The following is a 26,784-nucleotide window of genomic DNA, read 5'->3' as shown; positions in this document are numbered from 1 at the left end:
AACTATATCCATCCAGTAGGTTGGCAGTTATACAATAAAGAACTGTTAAAAGTGGTTTAAAATAAATTGAAAACACATTCCCTGTGTGATAGGCCTATCTAAGAACAATATGAACAGTAACAACAATAGGTTTTCAAAAGTCACATTATGGTTAATAGTGTTGTATTATAAGATTTTTAAATGAATAATTATGTTGGTATCATTGAGAACTGGGATTCACTGAAGTTGCTCAGTCGTGTCTGACTCTTTGTGACCCCAGGAACTATAGCCTGCCAGACTCCTCTATCCATGGAATTTTCCAGGCAAGAATACAGGAGTGGGTTGACATGCCCTCCTCAAGGGCACCTTCCCAACCCAAGGATCGAACTCAGGTCTCCCACACTGCAGGCAGACTCTTTACCATCTGAGCCACCATTAGGCATGGCAGAAAAGGAATAGATGATGAGAGGAAAAGAGATACCAAACTAAGAGTAAAAAGATAAAGCAAAAGCACTATTGTCTTGAATCCGATTTTGACTAGAAATATCCATATAAATTCAAGGTTTGTTTACTACAAAAAATGTATAATATCTTTGTCCAGTGAAAAAGCTGAGAAAAAATAGCCAACTCAACAGCAATGAGCAGCCCTAGTGCCCAGACCATAGTCTCTAAATACCATTTCCCTCTAGAGGGAGCCATGACTGCTTGGAGAAATGGAGATTCCAGGGCTGGGGCAAATTTGTACTTAAAGATGCACAGCTTCTTTTGTGTAACGATAAATCAGAACCTTCTCGTCACACCAGAAAGCAAAAAATTAGCAAAGATTTCTACAGTTTGCACAAAAAGCAGGAGTCCTGGGAAGAGACCTATTCTATTCTTAATGGCAGAGGCTGTTTCACAAAGGGCTTAGAAAACTCACTGCTGTTTACAGGCCATCGTGGCAGAACAAGAACTCTTAAGAAAAGTCACTTCTAGAAGCCAACTTTTCTGGACAGTAATTAAAAGTTTCACTCCTAAGCAGAATTTTGAATTTGTCACCATTATGAAAGTACTTCCACCCTCATATATGTCTCAAGGTCATCACTGTGGATATTACTGACACCTAATGGCTAATGCTAAGCTCTCAGGAACAAGCAGGGCGTACACAGCAGGTCTGCTCTGCAGGTCCCTGACTGCTTGGCTCAGTGCCCCCTCCTCCTCTTCCTTGCTGTGTGGTCCTCAGTGGTTGCTCTGAACCCACAGTATCCCTGCCACCAGCAGCCACTCCTCAGCCTCCTGGGTTGAGCAGAAGTGAGGGACACATGGAAGAAAGTATTGGGAAATAAATGCAAAGACCACTTAGCTCTTGGGGAACCAGCCCTGAGTCCAGGCACAAAGCTCACTTTGGGACGCAGAGGATTCTGCTTTCTTCCTGCCCATCAGTTGAGCTCTCAAGTGAAGATTTACACAAATGTGTGCCTTCCTATAGCCTCTACCTAAAACAGAGACAACCAGCAAAAGTGGCCTTGGACAAAGGTCAGTGATTAGACAAGGCCAGCCACTTCTAAGGTGCCCACAAAGAGGACATAAACCTCGGTCACTCCTCCCCACTCAGGGTAGGGAGTTAGTGAAACCACTGAGGCTCTTCAGTTCACTTCAGTCGCTCAGTCGTGTCCGACTCTATGTGACCCCATGGACCGCAGCCTGCCGGGCCTCCCTGTTCATCACCAGCTTCCGGAGTTTATCCAAACCCATGTCCATCGAGTCGGTGATGCCATCCAGCCATCTCATCCTCTGTCATCCCCTTCTCCTCCTGCCCTCAATCCTTCCCAGCATTATTAGGGTCTTCTCCAATGAGTCAACTCTTCGCATGAGGTGGCCAAAGTACTGGGGTTTCAGCTTTAGCATCATTCCTTCCAAAGGAATCCCAGGGCTGATCTCCTTCAGGAATGGACTGGTTGGATCTCCTTGCGGTCCAAGGGACTCTCAAGAGTCTTCTCCAATACCACAGTTGAAAAGCATCAATTCTTCAGCACTCACCTTTCTTCACCATCCAAATCCCACATCCATACATGACTACTGGAAAAACCATAACCTTGACTAGATGGACCTTTGTTGGCACTTCAAGGTCACCCCATTTACACACCAGCAGGTGGAGACCTCATCTCTCAGAGAGAAGCCCTGATGACCTAGGGAGGTGGTCTCTGTGTCTCTGGTCCAGGAAAAGTCTTCAGGCCCCTCCTCTCCACCCTGAGGGCCCCGGGCAGGCAGAGACCTGTTCTCCTCCTCCTCACCCAAGATCCCCATGGAGGTCTACACAGTGGCCAGGCATGCTAGGAACTCTCTGGCTGTTCTGTTTTAATTAGGTGTGACCTGCACGTGCTCCAGGTTGAACATTAGCCTGGTACTGGCTTCCCCAAGCATTATGATCACTCCTCAATTCTCACAGGACAGAGCTTTCACACTTCGAAATCCTAACCCTTAAAGTCTCACTCTGGACTGGCATCGCCCTGCCTCTTCCCACTGCTGCTTCCAGGAGTGCCTGTGCTGTGGTTGGTCACAGCACTGTCTGGGAACCATGGGTAACCCATGAGTCAGTCTGTGCACCATAGGAATTAAAAGAGGGGAGGAGGTCACAAAGTAATGTTTTCATGTTTTAGAGAGTCCTGAGCTGAGTTTAGATCTTCTGCTATCTAAAATTATCACCACTTAGGGATGGTAATGAGGGGAAGGTTAAAGGGCTCCTGGTCTATCTGAACACAGCATGATGTTGCTTCTAACATCAACATCCTAGTAAAATCTGGCACCCAGGAGACATGGACACCTGAACTCTACCCTCATTTAGGATCCCAAATCTGACTTACTGCTGCAGGAAGTTCTTAGCATACTATTTATTATCTTTAGACAATGTTCAGGATGCATGTGTCTGATACCATGAATATAAAGCTCTAAAGACAAGCCTTTCTGACCCTAGACGAGCTCTCAGGCATTGAGATGAACAGGCTCGTAAGTCAGAGAGCCCGAAGTGGAACTTCAATTTGTTCTTTATGCTCTATGTGACCATGGGCATCCTATGTAACTACTTGGACTTAGAGTCCTCTCTTCTAAAATGGGGATAAAATGAAACCTACAACTTCATTGAGTTAGCCAAGGAATTAGAGTGATATTACACATAATGTGCTCTTGGCAGTTCCTGATACATAACTTATTTTGAGTACTTACCATTGTTCCTACTGCGCTACTAATAGTACTGCTGCTGCCACCACCATGACTACTGAGTAGGAGCCCCTGTTACTGCTGCTGGAGCTTCTAGTACTACAGAGGACGAGCTCCCTTGTTTTCAAGGTCCTCGACTCCCCACTTCTCTGCCATGACTGCCCCACAACCAGCCTTCTGAAGGAGGGGCCAGGGCTCTACCAACTGACACCTTCCACAGCCCCAGGCCTGGCCTTCCTGGATTCCCAGCAGAAAGTGTTCCTGGAGCTGGACAACATTGGAATCAACACCACCCCTCCCTTCACAAGGCACTGCAGCATCTCGATGGTCAGAGCCCTGTCTAAGGTGGCACTCTGCCCCACACACCTGCCCCACCCTCTAGCACAATGGTCAACCCACGTTTGTCATCAACAAGAACTCCATCTCCCAGGACCACCCAGTCACCTGGGAGCTGACAGATTCTCTGTCTCTCCAGTTGTGTGGGTCAGACTTCACCTGCCCACCTGCCCACTGCCTGCAGTGCCCTTCAGTACAACACAGCCTTTAAATAAGAGCCACGCCGCCCACCTGTAAACCACCTGGCCCACCCACCTCACCTCAACACATTGGACTTAGGACAGCTCACACCTTCTCCACCTAAAACACCCCTTTCACAGCAGCTGCATCTTCCATCCCTCCTGCCCTCACACACTCACAGGCCACCCCTGTCCCTAAGGTAGCACTAAGGGATCATGAAGAGCACGAGCCACCCAGGGGGGTCTGCAGCAGACCTCCAGTAGGCTCAGCCAGAACAGGGGGCTGCCGGTATTGTGTCCCCAGGTGAACTGTCCTCCAGGGGATCTTGACCCAGGATCTTCAGGGTCACGGAGGTCATTGAGCTCCTGGCTTTCTGCCTTTGGATTTCTCCTGCACATCCCCTCCTACACTCTCTGCCAAGTATCTCTTGCCAGGATACCAAGACTCTCCTTTTAAACAGCAAACCACCCCAACAGTCAGGACTGAAACCAGCACAGATGGTACATGGATTCTCCACGATTCATGATAAAGCTGGAGCTCCTCCCCACGGGGGTCTCTGACCTGGATGACCTGGCACACGGGGAGGGAGCAGCCCAGAGAAGGGTGTGCTCTCAGAGCTTTGGCAGCTCCTGCCCAGATGCAGGGCCCCGGGTCCTGTTCCACTGGAATAGGAGAGGCTATGATCCCTTCTTAGCAAAGCATTTATCAGATGTGTCCTGGGCAAGTTAACAATTGCTTGCTGAGTGACTATAAAATGTCTTAGGTTTTGGGCTCAGGTCCAAGTTTACTTCCTCCATACCAGGAGGCACATATTCCTTGAGGTTGTAGGATCTTCTTTTTCTCAAGGATCATTTTTAGCATTTACATAATTTACTGAACACTAACAATGACCTAGTACGGTATAAAATGTCAGTGCCATCCTTCAACAATACTATATTTTAACTGGTTATGGGAAAGCTGTTATGGGAAATCTGAAAGAATTTTTCTGCCAACCCAATAGTAATCCCCTGGAGCCTTTGTCTTTAAGCACCTGTCCATTCTAAAATACAACCGCTGAACTACATCATGATTCACAGATAAGTTTTAACTTCAGACATGAAAGCTTTGTCTTCTTTCCTCCCCATCTCATCCATCTCAGTACTGATCTGCATACACTTAGAAGTTAATGCACAGTAAGTAAAAACTTTTACCTCAAGAAACATAAGTAGTCCCAAAGCGAAATAGAATTTCCAATAACACTTCACGATTGCTTTCATTAAAGAAGGCTCCCGTGCATCTTTCTTGGCTCTCAAAACTTCTCGATCCCAGTACCTGCAATGAGAAACAAAGCACAGTAAAGAGCAGCCCTGCTACAGGTAAAACAGGGGAGAGGTGGAGTAGAAGCCTTTACTACAAGGTGCTCAGTGGCTGCCCCATAAATGCTGGCTAATGGGTCACAGGGCTCCTGAAGGACGAGCAGTGTAGACCAAAGCACCTGAAAAAGTACCAGACCAGGTTTTGAGGGGAAAATCCCAGTCTTAGTAAATAAATTCCTGCCAAGCTTTGTTGGACTCACAGAGCTCGGCCTCCAGGGCTGTGGCTGCGGGCTCCCTCCAATTGCACAGATGCACAGGGAAAACGGGCTCCCCCAGCCTCCAAAGTGGGCTAAGCCCAGGGTCACCCTGAGGGGGTGAGTGTGCAGTGTCAGGGGAGGAGGCTTAGGAGAACCCAGAGGAAGGCAAAGCGCACCCCCCCACACACACACACCTTTAGCCCTACATGGAAATTCTCACTCTCCCTCCCCTTCTCCCTGCTGCCTGTGCTCACCCTTGCAGCTCTTCTCCAAGGTGCTGGGAGCGATCTTCTGGAAGCACTGAGTACAAGTCATCTTGTTTTAATTTCCGTTCATAACCAATTTTAAACAAGGGGTTTAGCCACCTGTTAAAAATTAAAAGGAGCATCTTTTCATGTGTTTGTTAGCCATCTGTATGTCTTCTTTGGAGAAATGTCTATTTAGTTGTACAGTACTAATTAGAATCCTACAGTGATGGGCTGTCTTAAAAAAAACTATATTTTAAATATATAGAGTTATGATGGAATAATTAGACATGTGTTTACACACTCACACACAGATACATACATACTCCCTAACTCTGTAGGCTGAGAGGCCCCAGAAGCAATGACACACTAGTAGCAAAGAGCATTCCAGCCCCTGGTTCTTGGGGTTTTAACACACACAATTATGATTTTTTTTCCTTGTGGGAAGGACTTTTAAGGTCTACTCTCTTATCATCTTTCAAGTATTCAATACAGTAGGATTAACTATAGTCACCAGACTGGATATTACACCTTCATGAAAGTGAAAATTGCTCAGTTGTGTCCAACTCTTTGTGATCCTGTGGATTATAGAGTTCATGGAATTCTCAAGGCCAGAATACTGGAGTGGGTAGCCTTTCCCTTCTCCAGGGGATCTTCCCAACCCAGGGATCAAACTTGGGTCTCTCGCATTGCAGGCAGGAATTCCATGAACTGTATAGTCCATGGGGTCGCAAAGAGTTGGACACGACAGAAGGACTTTCACTTTCAGGAGGATGTAACGTGCAGTCTGGTGACTATAGTTAATCTTACTGTATAACTTATTTTACAATGGAAGTTTTTGTCTTTTGGCCCCCTTCACCCAGGTCTTGGCTTTTTAATATCCTTCTTCCCAAAAAGGAACCAATTGAAGAAACAGCTGGTTCCAAGGTTGGGGCTGTGTGTGTCAGCACTGATAATTCTGTGTTGATTCTTCTTTTGTTTTGTTTTTACAGCAACATAGGTGCTTGTCATGAAGCTTTGGAGACATCCATGTCGGAGACATCCATGTCAAAGACATCCATCTCCAGTGAACATGTGACAGCTACACAATGAGATAAAGAGCCAGGCCACCCCACCCGTGAAGTTCCCGCTTTCAGAAAGCTCTGGTTGACGTGATAACAGACCATCTCACTGACTGCTTTCTTCTCCCTTCCTGCACTTTAATTCCCGCTCTTATTTTTTAAATTCATAAATAAAGAGTGAACCTTTAAAATCCTAGACACCCCACGCTCAAACTCAAAAAGGCAGAATCCCAAGTCCAAGCTTGCTCATGAGCTCTCTCTCTCTACCAAGGACCTCGCTGTGTCACCCCAGCGGTGCCTAGTACCTTCCAGGGCATGTGAGTGATATGCCTTGGCATTTCAAAGTTCCCTGATGGTTGTTTCTGAGATGTGTCTCACAATCCTAAGAACCACAAGGGCCGGTCCAGCCACAACACTGACTGCAAAAAGAGAATTTCTGTGGGGGCTGCTCATAACTAGTATGAGCCCTGGTGAGCAGAGTCCCAGGCAATCCTGGTAAAAGCCTCATTGTCTACAGGCCAAGACCAACAAGCAGAGAAAGTCCAAGATGGGTCTGGGACATCTTGTGCCATAAAATAAGGAAGCACTCAAGGAATCATGAGTATGTGTAGGAAGGACAGAGAACCTTGAATGGCTCTTGCTAGACAAATCTGGGATACTCTGAGCATCAAAACAAACAAATGGCAATGAACCCTATCCCAGTAAATAATGAAAGAATCCATGAATCTGTATTGCTATGTAATCAGGAGAGAACGGACAGCTCTTGCAAACAAATGCAAACAAATATAAAAGGAGTAATCAGTTACTTTTAAGCTGTGTACATAATTGAAAATGTACTATACTGAATAATTTTCAAGTGTAAGACATTTTTTATCTTAATATGAGGAAAAGCCCTTGGGAAATTGTTTTGTGATTCAGTCTGTAAACTATGTGTCCCAAGACATGTTTGTCCCTTGTGCAAATCAAGTGCTGGTCTAAAAGATTGCTGAAATTTTATATGCTTACTGATGTTTTACACTTTTTTATCCTGCATGTCCTGTAAAGTTATAAATCTGCACAATAATAATGTTTAACAATTCAGAAAAAAAGGAATAATCAAGTCAGAAAATCAAAGGAAATTAAAATAGTGTGTGGAAAAAAAATAGTGTGTGAAAGCTTGAAGCAGAAGATGATATTTACATAATCTCAACTTATCTCTCTGCAACTATTTATTATATAGGGAAAAAAAAACTAACTGTACAGATAATCCCACCAAAAAATCTCTTCAGATCAACTATTTATTATTTAAATGATAATAGTTAGCATGCAGAGACAGTTCATAGGTAAACACTATTTTACTTATGTGCCAGAGTAAGGAAATTTCCAAGGCCAGACCATAATAACCCATGGATAGAGATCAAACCAGTCAGTCCTAAAGGAAATCAACCCTGAATATTCATTGGAAGGCCTGATGCTGAAGTTCCAATACTTTGGTCAACCTGATGCAAACAGCTGACTGATTGGAAAAGACCCAGATGCTGGGAAAGATTGAAGGCAAAAGAAGAAGAGGAGAGCAGAAGATGAGATGGTTAGATGACATCACCAACTCAACGGACATGAACTTGAGCAAACTATGGGAGAGAGTAAAGGACAAGGAAGCCTGGTGTGCTAGTCCATGGGGTTGCTGAGTCAGACATGGCTGAACGACTGAATAATAGCAACAACAGAGATTACATTTCTTCTCTCCTGTTATTCCTATGACAACATGGGTACAGATGCTCAAGAACTATTTGTTGAATATATGACTATCCATGACTCATTAAAGAAACAATAAAATAGACATATTGAAAAGCAGAGACATTACTTTGCTGACTAAGGTCCGTCTAGTCAAGGCTATGGTTTTTCCTGTGGTCATGTATGGATGTGAGAGTTGGACTGTGAAGAAAGCTGAGCGCCGAAGAATTGATGCTTTTGAACTGTAGTGTTGGAGAAGACTCTTGAGAGTCCCCTGGACTACAAGGAGATCCAACCAGTCCATTCTGAAGGAGATCAGCCCTGGGATTTCTTTGGAGGGAATGATGCTGAAGCTGAAACTCCAGTACTTTGGCCACCTCATGCGAAGAGTTGACTCATTGGAAAAGACTCTGATGCTGGGAGGGATTGTGGGTAGGAGGAGAAGGGGGCGACAGAGGATGAGATGGCTGGATGGCATCACTGACTCGATGGACGTCAGTCTGAGTGAACTCCGGGAGTTGGTAATGAACAGGGAGGCCTGGTGTGCTGTGATTCATGGGGTCGCAAAGAGTTGGACATGACTGAGCGACTGAACTGAACTGAACTGAAGATAGACTGAACTTCAGATTTTGCTAATCCGGGTACCTTGGCACCCCTAAAGAACCTCGATCCAGGATCAGAAGACTGGACTCTAGTCCCAGGTGTGGTGCTGAGCAACCAGGGCCTCAGCTGTCCTCTGCTCCACGTCTCCACTCCAGCTCAGCAGCTCCACGACCTTTAACATCTCTAGGTCTCAGTTTCCTTCCAAAACAAAGGTGTACATCTAGGAACTTTACCACTAAGCAGGTTTGAAATATGTTGGGTGATTTATTCCACACTTGTTCCCTACAGAAAATGCTCAGGGAATCAGCACTGGGACTTACCCAGATGATGACACCCTGCCCCCAAAGTGAGAGCATTAGTCACTCAGTTGCATCTGATTCTTTGCGACCCCATGGTCTGTTCACAGAATTCTCCAGGCAAGAATACTGGAGTGGGTGGCCATTCCCCTTCTCCAGGGGATCCTTCTGACCCAGGGATTAAACCAGGTTCTCCTGCATTACAGACAGATTTTTTTTACCTTTATCTGAGCCACAAGGGAAGCCCACAAAAGACTCTCTTTAAAATTCTGCTTGAAGAGGAAAAGATGCTCAACATCAAAATATCTTTGGATCCAGATTCCTTCCCAACTTTCGATGGGAAAGTTTAACATGTATTTATAGCATTAAATAATGTTCAAAATGTGGTATTTATTTTTTAATTAAACTTTTTATTTTGTAAAGGAGTATATCCAATGGACAACGTGATAGTTTCAGGAGGACAGCAAAGGGACTGAGCCATACACACACGTATCCATTCTCCCTCAACCCCCTCCCACCCAGGCTGCCACATAACATTGAGCAGTTCCCTGTGCTATACAGTAGGTCTTTGTTGGTTATCCATCCTAAATACAGCGGTATATACATGTCCCTACCAAATTCCATAACTATCCCTTTCCTCCATCACTCTCCCTGGCAACCGTAAGTTCGTTCTCTAAAGTCTGAGAGTCTGTTCCGTCAAAATGTGGTATTTAATTGAAATATATGCAGTCTTTCACTTTTAATACAGTTTATTGCTAATTAGGACGAGATGCACATCTATGACCATATATTTCGGTGCATCTTTCCTTTTTCCAAATTCCAAGAAGTAGAATAATTAGTGAAGGGCTGATTTGTTTTCCATTAGGTTCAGACCAAACTGCACTCTCAACAGCTGTTTGTGAGCTATTTCATTGTCACCTTGGAGTACCTAAATTACAGTTTTTCTGGACCTAAAGTTAAAAATAATTCAAACAGTATCAATTTGGATTTATTTGACTTATGTGTGCTTAGTCACTCAGTCCTGTTTGACTCTTTGCAACCCCACAGACTGTATCCTGTCAGACTCCTTTGTCGATGGGATTTTTCATGAAAGAATACAAGAGTGGGTTGCCATTTGATTTGCAAAGATGGAACACTTTTTATGTCTCTTGATCATTTGTCTTTCTTCAAATGTCTATTAGTATATTTTCTATAGAACATTTATATTTTTGAAATAACTTGTAGTAGTGCATGTAATACTTTTTCAGATTTTGGTTTAGAGGTATAAAATTATATATTAAATAAAATCAAGCTTTTTTCATTTCTCCTGGTGCTTTTGTAGTATGTTTTCTGTAATATATCCTAACATCATCTAAATCTCTGTGTTTTATTATAGCTTTTTTCTTATTTCTAACAGTAAAGGCAGCTAGAATTTTTGTTGTTGTTGTTTTAGTTTTTGATATAGGATAGGCCCCATTTTTTCCTAAAACAGTCCATTCTCCCATTATGGTTTACTGAATTTTTCTTATTCCTCACTATTGGAAATAAGCACAGTTAATAAAGCGTGTCCAGCTGGGGACTGGATTGCCCAGTCCTTTGAGATTCTGTCCTCACTCAAGCCCTCTGGGATGAGCTCTGCATTTCTCTCCACCCTTGGACCAGAGGCCAGCAGGTTGGGGGTGAGTGCAGAACCTGTCCCCAGGGAAGAGGGTGGGGCAGGGTCTTGGACCAGATGCCTGTGGCCCATCTGGAAGCTGTTAAATCCTTGCTCCCCTGACACTGGCCATATCTCAGTGAACTGACCCCTTGCAAAGGGAGTGTGGATGTGGAAACTGTCTGGTATTGAGACAGACTCTCTGGAAACACTTTTCAGAAAAGCTGATGTGAACTGGCCAAGTGCTGAGATGGTTTAGGGAGGTTGATCATGCTAGGCCCTCAGTAACTATCAATTGTGAATGGATATAAATGTTTAATTTCAAACTATGATTCTTTGTACCATTTTCAGAATACCACTTGTTATTCTTCAATAAAAGTCAGAAATCCACATGCTGTAGATGGAGGCTGGGTGAGCTCTCCAGGGAGCTTTCTCTGACCTTGACCTGTTCCCAGTGAATGTTTAGTTTGATGAGTTTGGGTAATTTTATACTATAACTACAGCCTCAAGCAAGAAGTAGAACATCCCAAAGGTATAGTTAAATTTACTGGTATGTCCTTATAGCAAAACAAACTACCTAACAAATTTATCTCCTGTAGTTAACTCTTTTTTTTTGGTCTTTATAGTTCTTCACCTGATCAGCCTGAGACTGGTGTCCTTTCAGAGGTGTCAAGTGGATAATTTGCCTTCCAGAGTCTTCCATGGGTACCCCAGTGTGTTGATTCCCTACCCTCTGTTGATCTGAAACAAACAGACTGTCAGATATTTCTTCAGCAAAGATGGGCTTATCCAGATTCAGCAGAGAATTGCAGTTTGAGGTCTGCATTTGTGGAGAGCCAAGTGTAAGTCCCCAAAGTGCCAGAGCTGGAGAGCACTTTTATAGAGGGGAAGAGGAGGTTGGGTGGGCTCTTTCAGAGTCCATGGCTTTTCATTGGCTGAGTCCTTGCCAAGAAAGGAGAGCAGTCCTTCTTCTTCCTGTTGGGGGCTGCTATTGTAATCTCCAGAGAAGGCGATGGCATCCCACTCCAGTACTCTTGCCTGGAGAATCCCAGGGACGGAGGAGCCTGGTGGGCTGCCGTCTATGAGGTAGCACAGAGTCGGACACGACTGAAGCGACTTAGCAGCAGCAGCAGCACTGTAATCTCATCTATCAAAGTTATCAGAGGCTTTCTACTGGGGACCACATGGGATTACTGGAGCACTCTGTGGTGGTGGCTGCTCTTTGTTTGGAAGGATTTGTCCTGTTCAGAGCATCACTGATCCTCTCAGCATCCCAGGGAGGTGTTCTCTCCAGGTCTTCTCCCCACTTTCCCAAGGCCAATAGTGAGAGGCTATGTGGCTGGTTCATGGTCATATAACCAGGAAGTGGCAAAGTCTAGACTCTAACACAGGAACACTTCCAAATGATGTACATCAGGTGCCATTTTTGTTTTGTATTAAATTTTTTAAACTGTGGAAAATGCACACAACATAAAATTTACCATCTTGACGATTTTTCAAGCGCATGGTTCATTATTGTTACCTATCTTCACATTACTGTGCAACCAGTTTCCAGCACACTTTTCATTCTGTACCAGTGTGCCATCAAACACTAACTCCCCATTTCCCTGGCCCCCAGCCCCTGGCAACCACGAGGCCACTGTGTGTCTCTTTGCATTTGACTGCTCTGAGGACTTAACGTAAATCATATCATAAAATACTTGTCCTCTTTGATACACCATTTCACAATCCCATCGTCAGTATGCAGGGTTCTAGTTTCTTCATCCTTGCCAACACTATTTTTTCTTCCTTTTTTTCCCGACGTGTGAGCTGGTGTCTCACTGTGGTGCGTAACTAACACAACATGGTTAAGCAACTTATTCCAATAAAAATCAATTCTAAAAAAACTTGAGCTATAATTTTAATTTTAAAAAAACTGTGCATATGCAGATATGCAAAGATTTCTAGGGGAAAGACTAAGAAATAACCAAAATATCAGCAGGGAGACCTGGCTAATAAAAACAAATCGTTATTCCTTTCTTCTTGTAAGTGCTCAGTTGCCGGAAGCCAGCGTGAGGAATCCCACCCATGGCAAAGGTCATGAGGAAGGAAGCCCGACAAAACGCAAAGGCGTGATCTGGCTTCAAGGGTTCCCCCTGGGTTTTCCTGAACATCTATCCCCCAAAATCAGAGTCTGTCTGATTTTATTGTACTGTGCTTTCCACTCTTCTGACATTCTCTGGAAAAAAGTTAACTCAGGGCTTCAGTCTCCTGCATATGAAAGGAATGTTTCAGCTCAAACCCCTTTGATGGCTCTCTAACTTGCCTGACAGGTTCCTCTGGACTTTTTGCAGCTTGTGAATTGCTTATAGCCCCCCAACTGCAAGAGGCACAAAGCTTAAACATCTTAAATATATAGAGCCTTTTAGAGTTAAGAATTAGTCTGGTGAAGAGTTTGTTGAGTTAATGTTTGCCGCCAGGCCTCCATATCCTTTATCTTTTAGGCACCTGGGAGGATATTAATCAATGTAATCAGGATGCAGAAATAGGAATATAGTAGTTTTCATGTTAGCAACACTAGACTTTTGAGTTAATTACTTTTCTCTTTGTTATAAATCACTGTACTTCTTTCATTGTTATAAATTGTTGTGCCCTTGCTATGTAAGAATGTAACTTTATTTAGTGCTTTCTGAGAGTGGCATCAGACTTTGGGAAGAACACTTTTAAGACAAATAAGTCTTCTGGTTGACAAACGCTTATCAGAAAAGGGCCATAAAATGTTAATTGGCCTTATGGCCAGAAGATGATGTAAATCACCTAAGACTTATGTATACAACTAGGTATGCAGAGAGAAAGCCTGGTCTTGATAAGAGTCAGGGCTGCTGACACTGCATAATTTTATATTATCCACTGATCTCTATGTACAAAAAACAGTATAAAGGGCCTTTCTGGACAATAGAGGAGGGGCCAGTCACTGGAAAGACTGGTTTCCCCCGTGTCCTCTTTACTCTAATTTCTGGCTGAATTCCCATCTGGAGCGGGGAGGCTCACCATGTCTACTAACTTGCCCTGGCTTTTAAGTCCCGTGAGAGAGGGAGCCCAAGGTGGGGCACCCTCCGCTATTCAAACGAGTGCTGGTGGCCTAATGTAGATGGTGCAAACTTCTTGTCCTGAAGTTTTGTTGGCTTCCCCCGTAAACCAAGCTATTCAGCCTCTTTTCTCCACTAAATTTTCCTACTACACTATTCTTTCCTAATCTCTCTTTTATATTTCTAAATAAATAAGTTTTTCCTCACCACACGGTCCCCTTCAAATTACCCTCGAACCACCGGGGCTGGACCCTGGCACTCAGTCATATCCAACTCTTTGCAACCCTATGGACTGTAGCCCACCAGGGTCCTCTGTGCATGGAATTCTCTATGCAACAATAATGGTGTGGGTTTCCATCTCTTACACTGGGGGATCTTTCTAACCCAAGAATCAAACCTGCATCTCTTGCATCTCCTGCACTGGCAGGTAGATTCTTTACCTCTGTGCCACCTATCTGGGAGGCCCTTCTTCTTCTATAGTTTTAAGTTTTTTATAGAAATAGAAAAAATATATATTCTTTTCTAAAATTCACAATTACCAATAGTCAAATGTATGCTTTCTCTTAGACTCTCAATCCTACCTGTGCTGTGGAAACACTAAAACCTCAGGGTGGTCATTTGTATAAAGTCAGTAAGCTAGTTATTGGCATCATGCACAAGTTGAGAAAGCAGACAAAATGTGAGAAGAAAAGCAAACACCCAATGAGAAGATAAAAACTCAGTTTCTGTACAAGGTGGGTCTTGTCTCTGGGCATCACTTCCTGCCTGGGCTCAATTAAACTTTCCCAGGTCAGGAAGTGAGGGACACAAGGAAATCACAAGGGTACCTCAGACTTTACAAACAGGATGGCAATTGTGGTCACCAACTAACTTCACAAAGTGTGGACCCCTTTTAAAAGTTAGCACTGAAGGAACAATGCCAGTGGGAGGAGAGGCTTAAAGCAGAAGCCAGCCTCCACCTTCCATCAGAATCACCTGGAGCTTATTTAACCCCACCCCCACCATTTCTAAATTTACAGAATTGGTCTAAAAGGACTTGATAGGGAGACTTGCATTTCTAACAAGCTCCCAGGTGACAAGGATGCCACAGGTCTCAGAGCCATACTCTGAGAACAGCTGCCCTAAACCTTGATTATAGAGATGTTTCACGAGCATCATCTCCAACAGCAAGAACTTTAAGAACTTCCCTTGAGAAACTCCTGCCTACAAGATCAAAGGTATGTTCGCATTTGCCTTCTCCCTGCATTTAAGAACAAGTATCCAAAGAGAAGCGGCTCAGAATAACAGTTACATACAGGCCAACACAAACTCGGGAGCAAGACTCCTGATTTGGGGTCCAACTTTTGCTATTAAGCTGTGTGATGCAGGCAAGTTACTCAAACTCTTAGTATTTGGGGGAGAATGGATACATGTATTGGAGAAGGCGATGGCACCCCACTCCAGTACTCTTGCCTGGAAAATCCCACGGATGGAGGAGCCTGGTAGTCTGCAGTCCATGGGGTCTCAAAGTCTGACACAACTGAGCGACTATGACAGAGTCCGTTTCCTGTCCACGCGAGACTATCACAACATTGTAAATTGGCTATACTCCAATATAAAATAAAGTTTAAAAAAATTACTCAAACTCTCTGCTTAAGTGACTTCACATGTAAAATAAGAGATAATAGCTCCTTCCAATTCAGCAGGAAAATTGGAAATGGGGGTCTACCCAAATCAATTAGAAGTCTTATCTTCCCATTTCCATACACACACCTTTTGAAATTCCACAAATAGAACATCCCTGGAGAGTTCCTTGCCCTGCCTGAAGTTAAGGAGTGGTGTCTCTACTTTGGTATCGCTTACAGTTATTGCTATTTAGTCACTCAGTCATATCCAACTCTTTTGCAACCACATGGACTATAGCCTGCCAGGCTCCTCTGTCCATGGGATTTCTCAGGCAAGAATACTAAAGTGGATTGCCATTTCCTCCTCCAGGGGATCTTCCCCACCCAGAGATCAAACCCAGGTCTCCTGGGCTCCTGCTATGGCAGGCAAATTCTTTACCACTGAGTCAACAGGGAATCCCACACCCATGTTTTTCCTTCTTGACACTTTTTCCTCAAGGGCTATCAAATGGCCAAGAGATGTAGCCACATACACTGAATACACCACCATCAAAACATGCACAGGAGTTTCTGTTGGAGATCCCCAAGGCCCTCCCACATAACAACAAAGGAAATACCAGAATGCCTGGGAAAGATGAAGGTTTAGGGTCCAGGAACAAAAGATATAATAATCGCTCAAGTGTGATTAAACCTAGAGGTTCCACCCCACCTAGTTAGTGGTCCCAGCAACCAGATGGTGGAGAAGGTAAGGGCACCCCACTCCAGTACTCTTGGAAAATCCCATGGACAGAGGAGCCTGGTAGGCTGCAGTCCATAGGGTCGCTAAGAGTCGGACACGACTGAGCAACTTCACTTTCACTTTTCACTTTCATGCATTGGAGAAAGAAATGACAACACCCTCCAGTGCTCTTGCCTGGAGAATCCCAGGGACAGGGGAGCCTGCTGGGCTGCCATCTATGGGGTCGCACTGAGTCGGACATGACTGAAGCGACTTAGCAGCAGTAGCAGCAGCAGCAACTACCAGATGGAAAACTTCAGTTAAGAGCTTCATATCTCTGAATCCCTTCTCATCTGTGAGTTTCCTCCCAGCTCAGGGACCCTTCAGTGGTTTCAGGACCAGAGGACTCCTGGACAGGACCACCTGCATCAATACCATACACTGCTTCTGGAAAGGCTAGAGATGCAGATAAGACCCCATAGGCTTCAGGGACCCCATTCCCAGGGTGACTCTCAAAGGTGGAAGCAGAGACATTCACAGTTAGGTAAGGGGCTGGTCAAATACATCCTCCAGTCCTCCCAATGTATCCCAAGTAAAAGCAAAATGGGTTCAAGAATCATGTCCCCGTTCATTAAATAAAAAACGACAGTGTTCTTACACACATGAAATGTGTCACAACTAGATACCAGGATGCACAATGAGCGATGCACACGGAGAGAAAGAGGGAGGCAGGGAGACACGGTCACAGACACAGGGACAAGGGAACCCAGTGAGGTTGGACTCAGCTGTCACCTAAGGAATGTGAGGAAAGGAGGGGACACTACTGGAAGATGGCAACAGGAGCAGAGCACTAATTAGATAAAGGAAGCGGTTCAGGGCTGTTTGCTTAGCGGGGAAAAAAAGAATTAGTTCAGAACTATGAATCCAGCGCTGTACTGGGAAAGGCGGCTAAGGATGGCGTGCAGGGTCAGGTTCTTCTCCCGCTGGCGGTGACCTCCTGGGCAGGCTGGGTTCTCTGCCTCCCTGCCTCCTGCTCCCGCTGCCCCTCCTGCTCCCAGGGACTAAGGACGCTGACTGGGCAGCGAGCTGCTAGGCAGGGAGATCCTGCGCCCCGCCAACAGGTCCCTCTTCCCGTTCCTGCTACCCCTTCCCGCCGCCTCACCCAGAGGGCGCAGACAGGGACCCCCGCGGCCGGCGTGGGGAGACCCCACCGCTACAAGCAGCCATCGGGAAGCGCTCCCTCGCCCTGACCCTCGACCCTCAGCCCCTGCAAGGCGCAGCTCAGGCACTGGCCTGAGGCGGCGGGGTGTCTCAGCCCAGGCGGGGCTCACCAGGAGAACAGCCGGGAGCAGAAGTTCGCGTCCTGCAGCGGGTTGGGCTTTTCCTCAGGGGATACCGGCCCCATCTTGCCAGCTTGGACCCGCGGGGGCCGGGGACTTGGGGTAGGGGGCAGCCGGGGGCCACACGCAGGTGAGAGGGGAGGCCGCAGGCGCCGCTGATGGAGCCGGTGGGGGAACCGCAAGGCGCGGGGCGCAGGACCCCAGGCGCCCTCGTTCCGCACTGGGCTGCCAAGTCTACCAGAGGGCGCGCTCTGAGCTCGAGTCCCCACCCAGAAGGTGGAGAGGGAGGGGCAGGCTGCAGCAGAAACGCCCCTCAGCTGTGGTGAAGACCAGAGAAAGCTGGCAGAAGGAGATAGCTGGCAGAAGGAGATAGCAGCCTGCCCTCCGGGCACCCTGCCCTCATCAGGACCAAGCCAGGGCGCTGTGGGAAGGTCTCCAACTGGAATGAAACAGGACCCTGGGGGGCCTTCCTGGGAGAGACCCCACCCCACCGCGAGATACCCTGAGCTAGTGGCCAGTACTGGTCAGTGGAGGTGAGCACAGATGACGGGCACAAAGCTGCCAGGCTACTGAGATGACAGCCCCAGGCTCCCCAGTGTCTGGTCTGCTGCTAGGCTGGCCCTGAGGAATCCTGTTTTGTTAAGAGCAGGGAAAAGTAAAGAAAAAGGAAAAGTAAAGCACATTCTTCTCCTGGTATGAAGGACAGTTACGCAGCAGTAAACTGATGCACAGAGAAAAATACATAAGCAAGAAGTCAACACTTACTTTGTTTATCCCTCAAATAAATAAATTTTGAATCAGCCAATAAGCAGGTATCAGTTCAAGAGGGAAATGAATAACTTCAGTCATTTTTCCCATACATGAAGCCCATATGCATATATATGAAGAAAACAAATGCATTCAAAGAAATGTTTCTGGAATGAATAAACAAAGTGTGGTATAAACATACAATGAAATATCACTCAGCCTTAAAAAGGAAGGAAATTCTGACACCGCAGCGTGGATGAACCTTGAAGACTGTGATGTTGTGACTTATAATTAGAATATGTATTTAGTATTCATGATGTTGCTGGCACAGAATTCCCAAAACCCTTAGGTGCTTTAAGGTAAGAGTGAAGAAGTATCTTTTGATAATTATCACAGGCCCCTTTCAACTACACCTGAGTTTTAGTGAATTCATTTGTTTGTCAGAAAAACCAAACACCTGATTAAAGGGTTGGCATTTTCAGCCGCACCCCGCCATGTCAAGGGAGAAGGACTGGAAACAGCTGAACTGCCAATGGCCAATGCATTAACCAGTCTTGACTAAAGTATGTTTCTATGAAGGCTCAATAAAAAAACCAACAGGATGGTGTTCACAGAGCTTCCCGGCTAGTGAACCTGTGCAGGTGTGGGGAGGGCGACTCACCTGGAGAGGCCTGGAAGCCCCTGCCCCTCCCCCTACCTTGCTCTCTGCATCTCTTCCATCTGGCTGTTCTGGAGTTGAATCCTTTTATAATAAACTAGTGATCTAGTTGAGTAAGCTGTTTTCCTGAGCTGTAAGCCACTCTAGAAAATTACAAAACCCAAGGAGGAGGTTATGGGAAGCCTGATTTGTGATCAGTCTGTAAGAAAAACAGGTAACCACCTAGACTCACCACTGGCTTCTGAAGTTGAGAAGCAGGGGTAGTATTGTGGGACTGGGTCCTTGACCTATAACAAGGTCTAACAAAAACTCCAGGCAGACAGTGTCAGAACTGACTTAATTGTGGGACACAGTTGTGTCTGTATAGTCTGAGAACTGGTTCAGTTCAGTCGCTCACTCTTTGTGACCCCCTGGGCTCTAACACACCAGGCCTTCCTGTCCATCACTAACTCCCAGAGTTTACTCAAACTCATGTCCATTGAGTTGGTGATGCCATCCAACCACCTCATCCTCTGTCATTCCCTTCTCCTCCCGCCTTCAATCTTGCCCAGAATGAGGGTCTTTTCTAATGAGTCAGTTCATTGCATCAGGTGGCCAAAGTATTGGAGTTTCTGCTTCAACATCAGTCCTTCTAATGAATATTCAGGACTGATTTCCTTTAGGATGGACTGGTTGGATCTCCTTGCAGTCCAAGGGACTCTCAAGAGTCTTCTCCAACACAACAGTTCAAAAGCTTAAATTCTTCAGCACTCAGCTTTCTTTATAATCCAACTCTCACATCCATACATGACTACTAGATAAACCACAGCTTTGACTAGATGGACCTTTGTTGGCAAATTAATGTCTCTCCTTTATAATAAGCTGTCTAGGTTGGTCATAACTTTTCTTCCAAGGAGAAAGGGTCTTTTAATTTAATGGCTGCAGTCACCATCTGCAGTGACTTTGGAGCCCAAGAAAATAAAATCTGTTACTATTTCCACTATTTCCCAGTCTATTTCCCATGAATTGATGGGACTGGATGCCGTGATCTTAGTTTTTGAATGTTGAGCTCTAAGCCAACTTTTTCACTCTCCTCTTTAATGTTCATCAAGAGGTCCTTTAGTTCTTCTTCACTTTCTGCCATAAGGGTGGTGTCATCTGCGTATCTGAGGTGATTGATATTTCTCCAGGCAATTTTGACAGACTGAAAACCACAATCACAGAAAACTGAAGATTCAGTTCAGCTCAGTTCAGTCGCTCAGTCGTGTCCAACTCTTTGCGACCCCATGAATCGCAGCACGCCAGGCCTCCCTGTCCATCACCATCTCCCGGAGTTCACTCAGATTTATGTCCATCGAGTCCATGATGCCATCCAGCCATCTCATCCTCTGTTGTCCCCTTCTCCTCCTGCCCTCAATCCCTCCCAGCATCAGAGTCTTTTCCAGTGAGTCAACTCTCCACATGAGGTGGCCAAAGTACTGGAGTTTCAGCTTCAGCATCATTCCTTCCTAAGAAATCCCAGGGTTGATCTCCTTCAGAATGGACTTGTTGGATCTCCTTGCAGTCCAAGGGACTCTCAAGAGTCTTCTCCAACACCACAGTTCAAAAGCATCAGTTCTTCAGCACTCAGCCTTCTTCACAGTCCAACTCTCACATCCATACATGACCACAGGAAAAACCATAGCCTTGACTAGATGGACCTTAGTCAGCAAAGTAATGTCTCTGCTTTTGAATATGCTGTCTAGGTTGGTCATAACTTTTCTTCCAAGGAGTGAGCGTCTTTTAATTTCATGGCTGCAGTCATCATCTGCAGTTTAGCTGTACTAAAAACAATCAAGGTGATGCTGGTCAGACCACCAATGACTAATTTCAAGACTGTCAGCGCTGACTGTGCTCTTTATACTCATAGCCCTCTCCTTGTCTATAAAAGCTCTTGTCCACTATCAACAGTGGGGACAATCAGCCTTGAACAGCTGCCCACTCTCCCCCGACTCATATATACTGGCAAGTAAAATAAAGTTCTTTTCCACCAACCTCGTCTCTGTATTGGCTTTTGAGCAGCGAACAGCCAGATGCCCCCCCACCCCTTCAGTATCACTTTTTAGCCTTCTATGGTCAGCCTTTGAACTATCACAGCACCAGCCATGGTGAGAGGGGAGTGACTTTTAGTGTTATAATGCAGGATCAGAGACCAGACCACGGTCAACACCATCTTGATTAGCTGGTTCAAGCCAGTTTCTGTGGGATTCTGTTTTTCTCAATATATATGCCCCTCTTCCTTTCTGTCTCAACAGCATGGACACATTGTTTCCATAGTGACAAGGCCATCTTAGCCTGTCATCTTGAAGTCCATACCTGTGTATGGGGTTACACAAGCTTCTATGTGTACCCTGATGCCTATATCCTTCCCTTTCCCATTTAAGCAATACCAGGCTGTCTTCCTCAAATGAAGGGCACCAGGAACTCCCACTTATTTCCGGTGCAACATCAAGCCCCAGCCAAGAGGGAGTTACCTTATGCATTAAAGAAAACAAAACAAAACTGATTATATCAATATGTTTCCTATTGAACCTTCAGGCATAGGGAGAAATTCGTCTCTTTCTCTTCATCAAGATTATCTCCACAGGTAACAAACGAAACAGTCATTAAAGGTAAGGCGGGGCCCTTAATATTCAGGGAGGCTGAGCTGTGATGGAACAGTCACTGACAAAGCCCATCAACAATTTCCTGGAGTAAAAGTAGAATCTGGATAATGAAATAAAGTGTCACCTTTTTTCTCTCCCTCTGTGCTGAGTCTTGTTTCACTTGCTCACAGGGCACCTCGTGCAGAAGCCTCACACCTGGCCCTTCAGACAAAACTCCCTGGTGTGAAAAGCCACCTCAGTTCTGAGGGCCGTGTGTCTCTGCGCCCGGCACTGTGATTCAAAATGGCGGCCCAGGGCCAAGTGCAGAGATGCGGAGCCCAGCTCTATGATTCAAAATGGCGGCAATGGGGCAGTGTGCAGAGATGCTGACCCAGCATTACAACCTGGAGCCACGAGCAGTTCAGCTGAGCCTGTGCTGTGAGAACCCCTCCATCCCCCAGCTGATAAGAATCACACACAGCAGTCCCAGGAGTGCTTTTAGGAGAGAGTGTGTCCTCTAGAGCACATTCTATTGGGACAAGCCACACCTGGCAGAGGGGCTTCCCAGGTGGCTCAGCAATAAAGAACCTGCCTGCCAGTGCAGGAGACTTGTGTTGATCCCTGTATCAGGAAGATCCCTTGGAGTTGAAAATGGCAACCCACTCCAATATTCTTGCCTGGGAAATCCCACTGACAGAGGAGCCTGGAGGGGTGCAGTCCATGGGGTTGCAGAGTCAGACATGACTGAGTGACTAAGCACACACACAAACCTGGTTAAAGGACTTCCAGCCCCCTGTTTGGGTCTGACTGGGGAGGGTCAGTAACAAAGTAGGAAGAAATCAAACCATCTTTGGTTTTCCTGGTGACTCAGATGGTAAAAAATCTGCCTGCAATGGAGGAGACCCGGGTTTGATCCCTGGATTGGGAAGATCTCCTGGAGAAGGGAATAGGCAACCCACTCCAGTATTTTTACGTGGAGAATTCCATGGAATTCTGGTGGATGGACAGGGAGGCCTGGCGTCCTGCAATTCATGGCATCACAAAGAGTCAGACACAACTGAGCAACTGAACTGAACTAAACTGGTAGTCCATGGAGTTCCAAAGAGAAAAGACGGAGTGACAAACATTTTCTAGCAATGAAAGCAATTTGGGAAGAAATGAGATCTTTTGTTTCCAACAGAGGTCCTCTCTTGGCTGCAGGGTGGAATTACCTGTGGTGTTTTAAAAAGCGTTGCCTCCTGCCTTCCCTCTCCCGAGATACTGATTTAACTGAGATGAGGCTTCAGCACTGGGATTTACAGAGCTCCCCTGGTGATTTTACAAACCACAAACCTTTGCCATGTTTAAGCTATAAGGACTCTATCTGGACAAGGAACAGAGTAAATAAATCAGGTGATTCTGTAGGAGCAGGAGTGTGTTCTTCTGTGTCTAGGGTGTAGATGAGGTGGGTGAGGTGGGGGCCTGTGATACCTCTTGCCCGCTGAGAGGTCTTCCTGTCGCCTCCTTCCATGGCCTTTCCACGCTGCTCACCTGGATACATGGATTCCTCGGCCCCCTGGTGGTGATGTTCAGTATAGCACAGTTGTCCTTGGAGGTTTCATACCAGCCCAGCTTAGTTGAGCTTCCCTGGTGGCTCTGGTCGTAAAGAATCTCCCTGCCAATACAGAAGCTACAAGGTTCAATCCCTGGTTCAGGAAGATCCCCTAGAGCAGGAAATGACAATCCATTCCAGTATTCTTGCCCGAAGAATCCCATATGGACAAAGGAGCCTAGCAGGCTACAATCCTTGGATTCACAAGAGTCGGACATGACTTAGTGACTAAACCACCACAGCCTTAGTTCATCACAAACCTGAGCCTGAGTCCCAAGGTGTGGCTTGCTGGGAGGGAAATCCTGGGAACTTTATAGGATGAGCAGCTCAGCAGTAATTTCAGGAGTCTCTCCTGCGCAGGGAAGCTCAAGGAGCTCCTGGCCACTGGCCAAGCACGAGTCTGTAACAGGGCTGTGAATGGAGTCTTCCTGTCCCTGGGGTCTGAGGGGTGTGTGTGTTCAGTCATGATGACTTTTGGGGACCCCATGGACAGAGGATGGGATTTCCCAGGCAGGAATACTGGAGTGGGTTGACATTTCCTCTTCCAGGGGATCTTCCTGACCCAGGAATGAAACCTGCATCTCTTGGGTCTCCTATAGTTGCAGGCAGATTCCTTACCACATGCGCCCCCTGGGGGATTGAGGAAATTGATCTTATCAGGCAGTGACAAGTGCTTCCCAGCCTCAATGGCCAATGCAGGAGACACAGGAGAGGCAAGTTCCTTGTCTGGGTTAGGAAGACGCCTGGAGGAGGAAACGGCAACCCACTCCAGTATTCTTGCCTAGAGAATCCATGAACAGAGGGGTCTAGCAGGCTACAGTCATAGGGTTGCAAAGAGTCAGACGTGACTGCGCACAGCCAGTAACAAGTGGCTATGCATCAAGAAGTGCAGAGGTGTAAGGTAATGAGAGTCCCAATAAACATCAGCTGCCCTTATTCTGTTCTCTGTGCCAGGATGTGTTTTTACTTAACTATCACATTTTCATTATTTTTTGGTATATAAAAATTTATTACTATCATGCTTTCTTCATCAGAATTTATGATCTTGGTTTTTCCTTCTTGCCTTTTATAAGGCAAAAGAGAGACACTGGCTAATTTGACAACCTTAAAGAGGACTCCAGGAACGTCACCAACAGCATGACCTTTGCAACCAAATCCAGCAACCAGAATGTCATCATTTTCCTCAATAGAATCTAGGCAACCATCACTGGGTATAAAGGCTGGGATTTTTTCTTTTTGATGAGCTGAACCCTGACACATTTCCTGATGGCAGAATTTGGTTGTTTGGCTTCAACCCCTACTTTTTTGGCACAATTCTCTTGGCATGAGAAGCATCTCCAAAAGGGTTTGGCTTCAGGCTAATCCAAATGGGCTTTCTTGTACTACTTACCATGCCACTTCTGGGCTTGTCGGTGGCTACAGAAATTCCTGGCAGTATGAAGACTGTGACACTTGCCCATTCTGCCCAGTGTCATGGGCCTGAACAAAAGACTATCATGTTTAATTTTAACGCAAGCTCAGAGGGTATAGAAGCCCCATCTTACAGCACTTTAGGACCTTGATCAATGTCATAGGACTCCTAACTGACAGATGCAGCCTGTGAGCCCAGGCAGATAGATGGGACGCGGTCTGTCCCACTCTCAGCATGTCGGAGATCAGGAGGTCCTCTGCCAAAACCTGCTCAGGCAGTTTCAGCCTGAGCTCTGGGTGGGTCCGTGAGAGGTCCTCCAGGCTCTCGCAACCTTTGCTTTCCACTGCCTAACCAACATCTTCTCGCTTCAGCCCCGAGGAGATCCAGAGACGATCAGGGGACACCCTTGTCATATGGTACTTATCCGTGAAGCCAGTCCCGAAGGGTGGGATTCAGGCAGGCGGTGAGGAGAATAAGGAGAGAAGCAGGAAGGGCGTGAGTGTGGTCAGACATTACGTGACGCTGGTATCTGCCTCTTCCCTGACTTCACCACATCGTAAGCAGCATCTCGATGCCTCCTTTCATTAACGTGCTCCTATATGTTCTGCGCTGTAGGATCAGAGTCACCGAGGGAGGGTCGATGCAGGTTCTTAGGCTCCATATTCCCAAAGATATAAAGAAGGTCCATAGGGGCTGGGATTTAGAATTTTAACCAACACATCAGGGGTTTTGATGGCATGGGAGTCTTGAACCACTTGAGAAGTATTTAACAGACTGTCACTCCATTGTGGCCCGATCGGAGAAATGAAGGCCATATCTATAATGTTAAAGTTAAGCGTATATAATAGGTCAACAACGAACTTCAGTACATCTTCCAAGACTATTGAATACTGGCAGAAGCGGGGTTTTGGACTCTGAGCATTAAGCCAGGAGGCAGGAAGCAGAGAGGGCGCTCAGTGCCCGCCTCTGTTTCCATCTCGTGCTTGAGCCTTTGTGCCGTGAGGCAATCTTGTGCTCAGATAAGAGCACCCCAGACGCTAAGTCCGAAGTCCGAGACCGAATTCTCTGGTCTAAAGAGGAATTGAGACTCCTGTCGGGCTGGGACATTGCCGCCGGAGGGAGCGGACTGGGCCTCTGGGAGGCAGGGATTTTGGGTCCAGTGCTCAGAGCACGGCCTGGAGGGGCGGGGCTCTGGTGCACTCTGTCCTCTCCTCTCCCCTGGGAGGGCAACCACAGAATGATGGAGAGGGCTTTAACCAGCGCTTCTCTGACTGACTGTAACTGTGAGCAGGAGTCACTGGGACTGGAGATCTGATTCATTGGGTCTAGGGTTAGTAGATAAGATTCGGTCGTGATTCTATATAGCGCCAGGGCAGGCCAAATGCGTGTCCACAGGTGATTAGAACAGCAGGGATCTGGAGAGGGTGGGGCGAAGTTTCCGGTAAGGACAGGAAGTGTGAATTTCCAGGCTCTGGGCATTATGGTCTCTGTCGAGGAGAACATTGACTTTGCTTTGCGATTGACTATGCGTAAAGCTTTCTGTGGACAGCAACAAACTGGAAACTTAAAAGAGAGGGAATCCAAACACGTTATCTATCTTTGAGGAACTATTGACAGGTCAAGAAGCAAACGTTAGAGGCACATGGAAATGCATGGGCAAATTGGTGTGAAGGGTATGAAGGGCTGTATATTGACTCTGATTTAATTAATGAATAGAATGTATGATCTTAACGTGAATAATGCTGTGCAGGAGAAGTTTAACACATGTAAGTTAACTATACTAAAACATTTTAAAGAAAAAACAAAAAGCTAAGGGTGTCATTAGGTTCAATATTGGTATGTTTAATTTTGGTTATTGCTTATGATGGTGTTGCCAGAGTTTTTCACTTAAAAAATATAATTCTTCGCCTAAAGGAATTATTGATAAAATATTGGATCATGAAATGCTATGACTCCACCCAAACTTCACTGTCTATTCAGCCAATCGATGAAATTGTCTGAATATTTTATGAAATGATGCTGCCGATATGGTATTTTTGTTCAATCTGTTAGATTTGAGTGGCATCTACTGCATAAAAAAAGAGCTTCGCTTTCTCCTATTTTTGTTCTATTGGAATCAATTATAAAATTAGATTTTAAAAAAATTTATTGTTTGTGAATGTAGGTGTTTTAAAACCTAATTCTGTTTTATATACGTTGACATTTCTAATGGATATAACTACATCTAGAGAGACTCATATCTTTGTCTAGA

At 45.8% G+C, this 26,784-nt stretch overlaps 2 protein-coding genes and 1 pseudogene across 3 annotated transcripts in view; 1 reads left to right on the top strand and 2 right to left on the bottom strand.

Annotated features, from left to right (window-relative positions):
• Positions 1-17,588, bottom strand: part of LOC108637248 (multidrug resistance-associated protein 4-like) — a 157,816-nt gene extending 140,228 nt beyond the window's left edge. Inside the window, 3 exon segments of the mRNA XM_018056286.1 lie at positions 4,881-5,001; positions 5,497-5,607; positions 17,515-17,588. Of these exon segments, the coding sequence (XP_017911775.1) occupies positions 4,881-5,001; positions 5,497-5,607; positions 17,515-17,588 (306 nt within the window).
• Positions 1-26,784, top strand: part of LOC102179751 (multidrug resistance-associated protein 4-like) — a 607,813-nt gene that overhangs the window by 479,392 nt on the left and 101,637 nt on the right. The gene's annotated exons all lie outside the window — the stretch shown is intronic.
• Positions 24,160-24,597, bottom strand: LOC108637291 (annotated as a pseudogene).

This window comes from Capra hircus, chromosome 12 (assembly GCF_001704415.2).
Source record: "Capra hircus breed San Clemente chromosome 12, ASM170441v1, whole genome shotgun sequence".
Taxonomy (NCBI): Eukaryota; Metazoa; Chordata; class Mammalia; order Artiodactyla; family Bovidae; genus Capra; species Capra hircus.
This window is presented reverse-complemented; position numbering and strand designations above follow the sequence as displayed.